General features: G+C 31.0%; 2 protein-coding genes across 2 annotated transcripts; both read left to right on the forward strand.

Moving 5' to 3' along the window:
• The first annotated feature begins 2,681 nt into the window (after positions 1–2,681).
• LOC124828131 (PHD finger protein ALFIN-LIKE 4-like) lies at positions 2,682–5,360 on the forward strand. Its single transcript, XM_047301360.2, has 5 exons — positions 2,682–2,845; positions 2,919–2,951; positions 3,710–3,938; positions 4,529–4,658; positions 4,913–5,360. The coding sequence occupies exons 1-5, from the start codon at positions 2,743–2,745 to the stop codon at positions 5,192–5,194; spliced, it is 777 nt and encodes a 258-aa protein (XP_047157316.1). The 5' UTR covers positions 2,682–2,742; the 3' UTR covers positions 5,195–5,360.
• A 4,568-nt stretch (positions 5,361–9,928) lies between these two features.
• Positions 9,929–13,065, forward strand: LOC148204147 (PHD finger protein ALFIN-LIKE 4-like). The gene is made up of 5 exons (XM_088107211.1): positions 9,929–10,166; positions 10,253–10,285; positions 11,006–11,234; positions 11,863–11,992; positions 12,550–13,065. Exons 1-5 carry the CDS (start codon positions 10,064–10,066, stop codon positions 12,811–12,813), a joined length of 759 nt encoding a protein of 252 aa, XP_087963337.1. The 5' UTR covers positions 9,929–10,063; the 3' UTR covers positions 12,814–13,065.
• The last annotated feature ends 401 nt before the right edge of the window (positions 13,066–13,466 follow it).

The following is a 13,466-nucleotide window of genomic DNA, read 5'->3' on the forward strand; positions in this document are numbered from 1 at the left end:
TTATCACAACTGAGATTAAAATTCACATAAGGCATGGTCGAACGAATTGATGAGGAAGGGAAACGGCATCATAGAGGAAAGTCTCTTCGTACCTAATAATAGATTTTCAAAACAATACTCAACTTCAAATTTCCAACGATCCATAACTGCCACTCACAACTCTTAGTCCCTGTATGGTTCCCATGCATTCCACCAACATACTTCTTTAACACTTTTTATCGTTGTCTCAGTCACCAACGAATCGTGTCGGTGGCGGCGCTGTCTTTGGCGTCGCCGCTGCACACATTTCCATTTTCCTCACCGTGATTAAGTGTTTTTCTGCCTCCAATGCATCCATGGATAACAATTGGGATAACTCCTCCCACTCATTTCACAATCCACTCGTCTGTAACTATATCGAACCAGATCCCGCACTCGTCTATACAGTCAATGACCACCCCGACTTCGAGCCCCAACAACCAAATGTTCCTGTTCTTGTTGAACATGGCAATCATCTTACCGTAGGAGGAGGAGTACCTAACTTGGAAAAGGGGGATTGGTCGACGAGGAAGCCTAAAATTCCTTTCATGGATCCAATGATTGAATATCATACCGTGCATGGCGATAATACGTTTCCCAACGGAGAAAATACGAGTGCAGATGTAAATTTAAACGACCTTCGATTTTGTCGTCCTGTACCAAAGCCAATGTTCTGCACTTGCTGTCAAGTTCTTAGACAATTGATTTACACCAACGGTAATTAATTAAGTTCTGATTCATCTTACATTCCGGGTTTAATTCTTTCCCTTAACCATGTTCTTTAAATTTAAAATATATATCGCAGGTTCTGATTGTGATGAAACATTTGAGATTCATGGAGAGATCGGGGTGATTAGCCACGCAATAGTCCACTGTCAGAATTTCACACCGGATGGCCTTTCAGGCGACTCTTATCGCAGGATTGAGTACGTTCTAAAACTTTTGCATGGAGATGTTACATTAAACAAAGCTTCATCGTCATTTTATGTTTTAGTGTATATTCAACCCTTGTCTGCATTTGGGTGTATCAGTTTCTCCCACAATAGCACAGCAGAAATTAAGAGTTACCTGGTAGAATACTGCACACAGAAGAATAAATTAGGATACATTGCTCTAGAAGATCCGTTGTCTACTTATTATGAAGCCCTCTGCACTGGTCTGGAAACGGTTGGCGGTTTCATTGGCGAAGAAGAAAATACAATCCCACGTTGGTCATTATCCCTTTTGGTTGTCACTTTTTCTCTTCCATGAATCATGTCATTCCACAAATATGATTATTGAGTCGTTACTTTTGTACAGAGCCTGAGTTGGAGGCCGAGAGTAAAAGGGCTTCTTCAGCTGTTAAACCCAACCGCCAATTTCAGGTTATACATATTTTTTTGTTTGTCTGAAAGTGTTGCACTTGCATGACTCTAATGAAGGTTTGGGGCACAGATAAAGAGAATAAAAAAGATGACATTGAATGATCTGAGAGGTGTGTTCCATTTAACGATTAAGGATGCTGCTGCAGAAATAGGCGTATCAGTATCTGTGATAAAGGGAATTTGCCGCAGGGAAAGAATATCTTACTGGCCACAAAGGAAGGTACAATGCATGCATGGAATGCAATTTGATTTTATGCAAATCATTATTGATGAACATCATTTGAAAACATATACAGGTGACAAGCTTGGCTAAGAGAGTGGAAGTGCTGAAGAAAAGTTTGGATTCAGCGGATCCAGTGGTAAGGAAAACAAGTCGAGAGGATATTCAAACTTTTCAACGATTAATAATCGAGTGCTGTGGTGGAGTCACCCCAACAGGAATACAGCTGCTTCAATTCCAAGAACAATAGTGTCTTCAATTGCAATGGAGAAGAAGCTATTATGACTGAGGTCTCAGGTTGTAAGATAAAGATAATTATTTTCATGATAAATATAAGTCCTTTTATATAGTTAAGTTAGAAATTCCAGTACTAAATTTTGAACAGTTAGAAATGAATGATTGTATTGCTTATATGTAAAAAATAAGATTTAAAGAAGTATATTTGTACTTTTTTCTATTTAAATAGGTATATTTCCGAATAATATTAGATTGCATAATATTCTTCCCTTTTTATTTTTTATTTTTTTTGGGGCTTGGATTTCCTTTTAATATCTTAAGTTGTTTAATGAAAACTGAATGAAATGATTTCCCCTTCCCTCACAATTTTTTTCCACCATTTTCCTCTTGAAATGAATAATGGTTATAGATTAGTTTGGTTTGTTTTTAATTGTCATTAGTTAATAATTAATAGTTAATGGAAGAGAAAGGGATGAGACTTTTGACAATCAAAAGAAACATAATCTACCTTCATCCATAATTTTATAAAATAAAATCATTTTGGTGATAATTTAATGAAAAAGGAGCTTATCCATAAATACAAAATATCCGCCGGTTTTTATAACATAAGATAAAATAAATATATTTAATAATTTGAAATATTAAAAATTTGACTGAAAAATAAAAATAAGTAAAATTTTAAAACACAGTTTACCACCCTCTGTAGTTTTAAAAAGTGAGATTAAAAAACAAAGTTGGGTAAAATTTAAAAAACTCAATTTACCTCTCTAGCCAAATGTACAAAATTTTTGATAGGGTTTTATAAATTGGACTTAACACATACTGAATATGTTTTGGGTTGGCATATTTGTTTGTTTCCCTTTCCCTCCATCTTTTCCTTTAACGGAACAGTCTTTTCGGTACATGGAGGCAGCCGTAGGAGCTCCGTCGAATCACCCTTCCGTCCAAGAAGTCTTCCTAGATTTCAAGGGCCGCAGAGCTGCCATTGTTAAGGCCCTCACCATTGGTACCTTTCGATTTCATTCTTAATTCTTGATAACGTTTTTCTTCCTCTCCGTAACTTTTTTTTTTTTCCGCAGATTACGAAGACTTCTTTCAGCAATGTGATCCAGGTATTTTTCTCTCTGTTCTAGTTTTTTTTAATCCCTGGGTACTCTAGTTTCTCTCCACTTGTATTCAATTCCATTATTTTTCTACGTTTTTGTGTTTGGTCTAATTCTCTAATTCTTGTCAAAAGCCCTACTTGAATCTTTCTGTATTTTTTTTATTTTCTTTATAAGTTACGTTAGTATGCCTTGTGGTGTGTGTAATGCCAGTACTACTGGATACATCTGATATGGTGTGCGATCATTGTTTCCGTCCCTGATTAATTCTCTTTTATGCCAAACTAAGTCGACACGAACTCTCTTTTATGCCAAACTAAGTCGACACGAACGCGATGATAAATAGTTCAATGCATGTTGAAATCGTAAAGTTTTTCTTTTTCTGCTTGCTTTGTTCTCATTCTTACCATAAAGTGGTACTGCAGCCTCTGAATTATGAAGGGGTATTTGATCAGATTGTTGCAGATTTCAATTAAAATTGTCGATTTTTTGGTACTTGGGCCCAAAGTTTTTGCTTGGTACCACTTTGCTTGCTAATTGAATATATGATAGATGACTGCATTTTCCTGTTTTCTATTAATTTATTATTCATGCATTCTGGGTTGCAGGAATCTGAATTTCAATTTCATTCTAGATTCTCTCAAGGCTATTTATCCTAGTTTTCTTTCTGTTGTAGAAGGACGATCTTTTAAATACTTATATTTGATTTGTATGACCTTTGTGATATCAATAGTTATATTTAATTTGTATGACCATTGTGATATCAGGGAAGGATGATCTTTGTCTTTATGGATTTCCTAATGAAGTCTGGCAAGTCGATCTACCTGCTGAGGAGGTGCCTGCAGAGATCCCAGAGCCAGTATTAGGTATTAACTTTGCCAGAGATGGGATGAAAGAACGGGACTGGGTATGCTTTGTTGCTGCGCACAGTGATACATGGTTAATAGCTGTGGCTATGTTTTTTGGAGCAAGATTTGGGTTTGATAAGGCTGATAGGTAACTGTTTTACTCCACTGACCAGTTGTTTTTCTTAAATGAGAGATATGTTTTATCTTTGGTAGGGAACTGTTTTATATGTGTTATTGTCTAAAATTGTACCTTAGATGAGTTGAATGTAAATGTATTATGTTACCTACAAGTTAATCTGTTGAATTAATTGCGCCTGAAATAAATAAATAAATGAAACATTAGGTTATAAGATACAGGATGTTAAAAATGGGGATTCTACCTTAAACTGGGAAGAGAGATACAATTGCAATAAGTATATAGAATCCTAGGATTTTACAAATATCATAATACTTATTCATAATCCATATTCATAACAGTATTTGATTTGGATTTCATTTCTATATTTGTTAGAGTTGAAAAACAAAACTGTTATTTATACAATAAACGTTAAATTCAGGACAGAAGTCAAGCTTTAAGTGGAGTGCTGATTTTTCCTTATTAACTTTAATAATGGAGTGTTTCGTTTCTTAATTTGATGCTTTGCCCTCTCATTTATTAGTGAATTTGATATTTTGATGAATGTTTTCAAGTTTTTTTTTAATCTTTCATTAATATCTATTCTCATTCTTCATGTGCAGGGATAATCTTTTTAATATGATAAATGATCTTCCAACAGTATTCGAGGCTGTTGTTGGGAAGGTCAAGAAACAAGGAAAGAAAAAGTCACCAGTTTCTAATCATAACAACAAATCTAAATCAAACTTCAAGGTATACACGCTGAGAGGATATCTTGTTTTTACAATGATTTTAATTTTAATTTGGAGTTTTTTACATAGGGAAGGGTATGAACTATCATAGACTGTTGTAGTGTCGTCCCTTGGTGATGTTTTGCTTGGTTTTTCAGATGTTAACTTTTGAACTGAAAGAAAATTAATACATATTTTGGTACAGAGAAATCCAATTCTACAGTGTAAAGTTGAGTGAACTGCCGTTGCTGATGTCTTTTGGTTTGACATTTGCAGAAAGGTTCTGAATCTCAAGAAAATTATTCAAAAACAATGGAATCAAAGGAAGATGAGGAAGAAGAGGAAGAAGAGGAGGAGGAAGAGCAGGGAGAGACACCTTGTGGGACATGTGGAGAGAACGATGCGGGTGGTGTGGATGGATTCTGGATTTGTTGTGACATTTGTGAAAGGTGGTTTCATGGGAAATGTGTGAAGATTACCCGTTCTAAGGCTGCCTATATCAAGCATTACAAATGTCCATCTTGCAGCATCAAGAAGCTCGTCAATTGTAGTTTCTAGTTATAATCTATTTCAGATTTATATTAGTATCTTAGGTACCAACTTGGACATTTATGACTGTTAATTTGCACATTTATATTAGGAATCTAAATCCGAGCCTGAGAATAAGGGCTTGAACTTTTAAACCCAATTGCGATATCAGTTTATAAATTTTGTTTTTTAGTAATTGTCGTGTTCGAGTTCGGGCACAGAAAAAGAGAATAACAACTATAACATAAAGTTGCAGCTGCACAAACAAATACGCAGCATAAAGGCAAATTGATGTAGGGGAAATATATTTTAGTGGCCCCAACAGAGATTCAGTGCACGTAATTGTACTCCTTTAATTTTTTTTCCATTTATTACTTGATTTGTTGTGTGCTAATATATTCACTTCTCAAAAAGATTGGGTTTTAATTTCTAGAAAGAAGAGTTTATTTCAAATCAGATTACACTGAGATTCTGTGGCTTCATTTTAAATAACGTTATATAAGTGAAGAATACATGTGCTGTGTAATTCACATTTTACAAAAAAATGAATTTAAATAATTTTTATAATTTTATTATAGGTAATATTTATTTTTTAAAATAATTTTTTTCTATAAAAATTTAGTTTAAAAAATAGTTAAATTTTAGAAAAATGAAAAAAAAATGTTTAAATTAAAAAAAAATACATGCTGTCTATTATTATTATTTTCATTACTAAATCATATATATATATATATATATATATATATATATATATATATTTCTTTTGTAAGTGTTATTTTTTGTTAAAATGATGCAACTTTATTATTAGTTGATATGCACCCTTCATTTTCTAAACTACATTACAAAATATTCACCAACAGTAACTAATCTCAAACATATTTTTTGGAATGGTTGTTCCCAATAAACTATTACATCTACACTGATCTATAATAAGGAATGAAATAATTTTTATTTATAAAAAGTTAACTAAATGATTTTAATTTAAGATTATGGTACAGGTTTTATATATTTTAAATTTAACTTAATTGTTATTATTAATTTGTATAACAAAATTTAAAAACTCACCGAAACTTAGACCTGAAAAAAAAAATGGAACACTTGCTTAGACTTCAATAAACTTCTAGATAAAAATCATGTGTAGTAAAGTATTATACACCATTTCAAATTTAATGATTTAGTATAATGATATCTTATTTTTTTCTCTTAAAAGAAATACACACAACATTATATTTTTTAGGTTCTCTTAACCCAGAGTACAAAATGGTACTAAGATTAAAAGTGTTGTAATGATGCTTATTCATGAGCTATATATATTATGTGAATAATATATTTAGTGAACAAGGTTTGACTTCCTTAATCTTTTAAAATTAATAACTTAATCATTTGTATTTTGAATATAAATTAAAATATTATTTTCTGCTATGTTTATTAAATATATTATTAAAAGATAAATTAATACTTTTTTTACCACCGGTTTATCATGATAAAATCAAGAAAAAAATGGAAGAGAATAGTGGCGGGTGAAGAAAAAAAATTTTAAACTAATGATGTGTTCAAGTTATTAACAAAGTTATTTTTATAATGAGTAAATTTTAAAAAATATCATTTTTTTAAGTGACCATAATTTGATATATTTTTCTTTAAATATTTCTTTTATGTGTTATTTAATTTGATAACATGTTTAAAAAACTACCCGTTAATATAAAAATGGTAACATCTCAATTTTAAACTTAGGATAAAATAAAATATTATAAAATTAAGAAAACAAAATAAATATGAGATCACTTTTAGATACAAAATTAATACAATTATCTAGAAGAAAATAATTAAACATAATCACTAAACCATCAAAAAGACTTCTGTAGTATCATCATCCTCTACCTATGATACTTCAACACTTATCTCTCCGATTAGATGATCATCGCAAAAGAAACAAACAACACACCAAGAACAACAAAAGAGACAACAAGGTGAACTAGTGTTTAAAAGAAAACTTCATAAACAATTTCATTAATCACATATTAGTTCAACATTAAAACATTTTATAACTCATAAAAACATATAATCATTTGACTCTAGACTTAATTATCCGGATACAATGCTTTGACATAGACTTCAATGAAGGTGTACACCCATGGTAGTATTTATACTCTGTAGAGTTATAAACAAAAGGTAACTCCACCTACTACTCATGAAGTTAATCTTTTACTCATAAGACTCAAAAATCCAAGATAAAGACTTATCGGCACAACTTTCGCCCCTAGCAACTTAAAAGTAAAAGAGGTTCAGGCCACAAGTCAGATTCCACTGCTCAACACCCACAAGTCAGATAATTCTTTGACTTCATGGCGCTTAGAACCTGCTCAGAAACTCAGTAGCTCTTAGGTTTTATAGCGCTCAGCCTCCTACAAGACTGTTCATGAACACTATATCAGATGATAACAATTCTAAAAATTAACTTAAATGCTCTTTAAACCTATTCAAATAACCAAATTGGTATTCTTACTAATGAAATTGATTGATAAACACGTTTATAACCCATATTGAATACAAATTTACTCATTTGAACATGAATTGAGTTTATCAAATCAAACCAACTACCCAAAAACTCATAAAAGTTTTTAATCTATAGAAATCAGATATTTGCAAAGTAAAAGGCCAATTTAGTCCTGATTAACCCAAAAACAGTTCCCAAAGTTTTAAATTTTCCCCAAAATCATTCTTTCAGGATTTGACTTGTCAAAACCTCTCATTTTGGACCAAAAACACAAATTTTCTATCTTCTTATCACATCAAGGTTCCATAACAATTGAACATCTCAGAACAAACAGTCTAACATTATCAAATTCATCAAAAATCAATTCTAATATCATCAAACCAACTACAAACAAACATTCATGAATTTTAATTCAACATAGGACTTATACAAACAACTCAACGTACCAAATTTCATCAAAAACTTCAATTACTTAAAACAATTATCATATCATCATACAAACATCAAATAAAACTTGTCTATCAATTAAAAATAAAGTATTAATTCACATCTAAATGACCAAACAGCTCTAAGGGTCCTAAAACGACATCACAAGCTCAAGAGACTCTATTTGCTCATACTAACAACAAAAACACAATCAAGATACACCATTAGAACTACTGATCAACAAAAACTCAAACTGAATACTAAAAGGACATGTGGTAGCTGAGTGAAGCCCACGTGCAACTAATATAAGAAAAGACTAAGAAAAATGATTGAAAATTTAACTTACTCAAATGAAAAAATTGATTGATTTAAATTGAAGAGTTCACTATAATGATCAATCCTATGGTCTCAATTATTCAATCAGACCAGTCGGAAAAGAAAATCTCTTATAACAAAATTAGAAAACTCTAGAAAAAATTATTTATAAAGAAATTGTGTTTTAAAATAATGGAATTTCTATATAACAAAACTATTTATACTAAAACCATTTAATATTAAAATAATCGAGTTTATTACTTTTATAATGTCATTTGTTAGGTATTTACAAAAATTGGTTGTGACGAACATGTGGTTTTGTTAAATAGGATTAACATGTATTAGTATTTAAGAAAAATTAGATGAGATTTTAAAATTACTTTGATAATTTCCATAAATATAAATATAAATAAATTTTATTAGAAATGATAAACGAAATGTGCCTTGTAATATTTAAAAAAAATCGATTTTAATGAAAGATTTGTAGATATTCTTCGGATAGTTTTGATTTTAATGGGAGATTTGTGGATTGATTACGGATATAAATATGGATATTATCTAATTTTTTTGAAAGGGACAAAAAAATCAAAATGAAACGTAGATATTTAATTTATCCTTATATCATTTTTATTTTAAATGACTAAAATATTTATAATAACTTTTCTTTATTTCTTTTACCTTATTTATATTTATATGATTATGATTTATTTTTTAATATTTGATATAGAAGAAAAAAACGTTTATCTTTTTAAATTTAAATACTTATATGGTTTGTTTTTTTATTTTTGTAAAATAAATATTTAATTGGTATTTGAAATAGTAAAAAGATAAATATATGTTTTTTTAATGAAATTGATATTGAACAAATATTTCATATCCACGGATTTGTGAATGAATTTATACTTGAAGATCAATTTAAATCTACAACAAATCTACCCATTATCATCATTAATAATGATTATCAAAAATGGATAAACCGTGTTTTAAAATCTGACCTAACTTCTAACTTTTAAACAGCAATACTTTTATATTATAGGGTTTTTATAAAAGAAATGAATCTTCTATTATTTTAAAAATTAAAATTTAGATCGAATTTTAAAACTCAATCTACCCAGTTACATCCATAATTTCAAAAAAATTATAAATATGGAAATATTTTCTATGTCTGCTATAGGATTTTATAAAATGAGATTAACCATTAAATCCACGAAAATCTCATAAGATTTTTGGGCATTATTTTGAAGAAGTAAAAAGCATCAAATTTTAAAACAGATTTTACCTAATTCATATTTTGATAAATTAAAAAAAATCTCATCAATGTTTCGAAGTCATTGTAAAACGAGATTATTGTATTTTATTATTTAAAAAATTAGGTCAAATTCTAAAAGTCAATTACCTTTATACATATCTTTTTATTTTTGTATGAAATTTTTTAAAAATATTATACACAAAATAAATAAATGCCGCTAAAGTAATGAATCGTATTGGTAGGGTTTTATAAATAGGAATATTAAGATATTGAATTTGTTTGAATTGGTTGTAGAAAGAAAAGAGAGAGAGAGAGAGAGAAGAAGGGCGTGGTGAAAAGAGTTTTTGGCATCTTTGTTTGTTTTCCCTTTCCCTCCATCTTTTCCTTTAACTGAACTCACTCTCTCTTACACATGGACGCAGCCGGAGGACCTCCCTACAATCCCCGTTCCGTCAACGAGGTCTTCCGAGATTTCAAGGGCCGCAGAGCCGCCATTGTTAAGGCCCTCACCACCGGTACCCTTCAATTTTATTCTTAATTTTCATTTTCCAATTTCAATTACGCCTTTATTCCTTGCCGTAACTTTTTCTTTCTTATGCAGAGGTTGAATTGTTCTACCAGCAGTGTGATCCAGGTATTTTTGTTTTTGCGTCTCTCTACGCTTGTTTACCTTTATCGCTCTTGAATCCCTGCCCCTTATCGTTTCTTTTCACTTTTATTTCATTCGTTTTTTTTTCGGCTTTCGTATATGATTTTACCTGACTAATTCTCTATTTTTTTTTTCAAATGCCCTACTTGGCTACCGAGTATTTTCTTTTTTAAATTACATTATTAATCTCTGTGATTCTAACGTGAGTACTTCTGGATTTTGTTTTATATGGTGTGTTATTATTATTTTCGTCCCGAAATAGTTCTCTTTATATCAAACTAATTCGTCGCATACCTGATGTAAATATTTCAATAAATCTCGTTGAAATTGAAAAGTTTTTTATTTCTACTTGTTTTTTTCACATTACCGTACCCTGATACTGTCGCTGCTGAATTGGGAAGGGGAATATTTCTTCATGTGTTTGTAGATTTCATTTAAATTTGCCTCCTCTTTTGATACACTTCACTTGCCAACTGAAACCGGATCAAACTGATACGGAGGGCTTCATTTTACTTTTTTTTATTAGTTTATCATTCGTGTATGATGGGTTGTCGGGGATCTAAATTGTAGTTTCATTATGGTTTCTGTCAAGGCCATTTGTCCTAGCTTTCTTTCTGATGTGCAAGGGTTGAGTTCATCACATTTATTTGTACACTTTTGAATTTTCAATAATTATAATTGATTTGTATGAGCTTTGTCATACAGATAAGGAAAATCTTTGCCTTTATGGATTTCCTAACGAGCACTGGGAAGTCAATCTACCTGCTGAGGAGGTTCCTCCAGAGCTTCCAGAACCAGCGTTAGGTATTAACTTTGCCAGAGACGGGATGGAAGAAAAGGACTGGCTATCCTTGGTTGCCGTTCACAGTGATACATGGTTAATTTCTGTGGCTATGTATTTTGGTGCAAGATTTGGATTTGATAAGGCTGATAGGTAACTGTTTTCCTTTCCACTATTTATTGGCACGTTCCATTTACTTTTACTCAACAAACGGTTTTTGTTTCCCTTAAATGGGGGATATGTTTCATCTTCAGTAACACACCTTCAGCTCAGCTTTTGGGATGTCTGAACACTGTTTTTCATATCATGTTCTAAAATTTTACCCTAATGATTTGAGTTTTTAATGTATCCAGCTATGGACAGTTTTTTGTTGATTTATTTGCCTTTGTTGAAGCATTAGGTTATAAGAAACAAGATGATATAATCGGAATTTTACCTTAAATTGAGAAGGGGGTTAAAATTGCAAAATAGCAGGATTTTATGAAATTCATAATACACATATAATCCATAAAGGAACAGATAACATACTGGATTTGGATTTCGTTTCAACTAACCCAAAGTGTAATTTATACAATAAGTGTTAAATTCAGGTACAGAAGTCAAGCTTTTGTTGAAAGGCTGATTTTTCCCTACTAACTTTGATTATAGACTGTTTCAGTTTGCACCCTCTCAATAATTTGATTCTTTGCCCTCTTTTTTTTGTAGTTAATTTCATATTGTGATATACGTTTTCAATTTTTTTATCTTTCATTAATATCTATATCTCTTTCTTCATGTGCAGGAAGAGTCTTTTTAGTATGATAAATGATCTTCCAACAATATTTGAGGTTGTTGCTGGGAAGGCCAAGAAACAAGGAAAGGAGAAGTCATCAGTCTCTAATCATGACAATAACAAATCTAAATCAAACAAGGTATTCAATCTGAGAAAACAAACTAACCATTAGTAGTTGTTTGCTGATCGCATAGCTTTAGTTTTACAATGAAGCTAATTACTTTTTTTCTTTAATTTGATACAAGATTTGGTTAGTTTAACCTCTTTGAACTCCTGCTGGTGAACAAAGAAACTAATCATTAACGTTTACATTTTTTGCAGATGACATAGCTTTAGTTTTACAATAAAACTAAGTAACTTTTTTAGTTTAATTCAAGATTTAGGATGAGTTTATTGTCTTTGAACTTCAATTGCTTCTGTTTTAAGAGAATTTCCTTTTTCAGAAAGAAGGGTTTGAACTTCAAATGCTAACATTGGAACTGAACCTAAATAAATACAGTGCAAAGTTTAAGGTATTACCATTGGAAGTTAGATCTAAACAAAATAAGTAGTATTCGTTTATATCCAACAGCAATAATGCATTTGAGGTGAAAAGGTTGTACAAGCCTTCTTTTTAGACCTAAAAGACTTGTAATGATAGAAGCACCAGGTTTGTGTTTGCCCCTTTTGATAATGTCGTTGGTTTGAAAATTGCAGAGAGGGTCTGAATCACAAGAAAAGTATTCAAAATCAATGGAACCAAAGAATGAGGGTGCTTTGGAAAAGGATGATGAGCATGGAGAGGAACTATGTGGGGCATGTGGAGAGAACTATGGTAATGATGCTGACGAGTTCTGGATTGGCTGTGACATTTGTGAGAAGTGGTTTCATGGGAGATGTGTGAGGATTACCCCTGCGAAGGCTCAGAATATCAAGGAGTACAAATGTCCATCTTGCAGCAACAAGAGAGTTCGTCAATAGTACTTTCTACTTTATTCATTTCAGATTTATATTAGGTACTTCTATTGAATGCAAACTTTGGATATTTATGACTGCTTATTTGTTTACGTCAACTGCATATTCCTTCTTAGATTTATATTAGGTTATTCTATCCAAAAGTTAAGCCTTATTTCAGATTTATATTAATTAGATATTTGAGTAACGCTTCATTCTGTCTAAAATTTGGATATTTATGTTTTAAGCTAATTCAAATATTACCATATATTTCCTTGATCTTGGAGGCGTCTGAAATAACATCTCGTTTAAGAAAAGGCCGTCAAGAAAAAATTATATTATCGTCTGTTAATTTTGTATTTTGCCTTTAATGTCATTGTTTTCTATTTTACGTTCTTCCATTCGAATAGAATGGACCAAAAGTGGAAAATAGAATATTTGTTTGAGTTGATTAAGAGTATGATTAGTAATAATAATCAGTTGAGTTTCTGATAGGGAAACTGGATCATCCCCATGGCAACTTTAGATTTGCATTTCATTGACGGATTTGTTATCCGATCATGGATTCAGTTACTGTTGATAAATGTTAATTTGATTAGTTTATGAATGTATTCTGATAAACGAAAATATCTAATGAAACAGATTTATTTTTCTTACAGCTTAAATAATAGTTTGATAAA

The sequence above is a fragment of the Vigna umbellata genome, chromosome 2 (genome assembly GCF_029865625.1).
Source record: "Vigna umbellata cultivar VRB3 chromosome 2, Vumbellata_1.0, whole genome shotgun sequence".
Taxonomy (NCBI): domain Eukaryota; kingdom Viridiplantae; phylum Streptophyta; class Magnoliopsida; order Fabales; family Fabaceae; genus Vigna; species Vigna umbellata.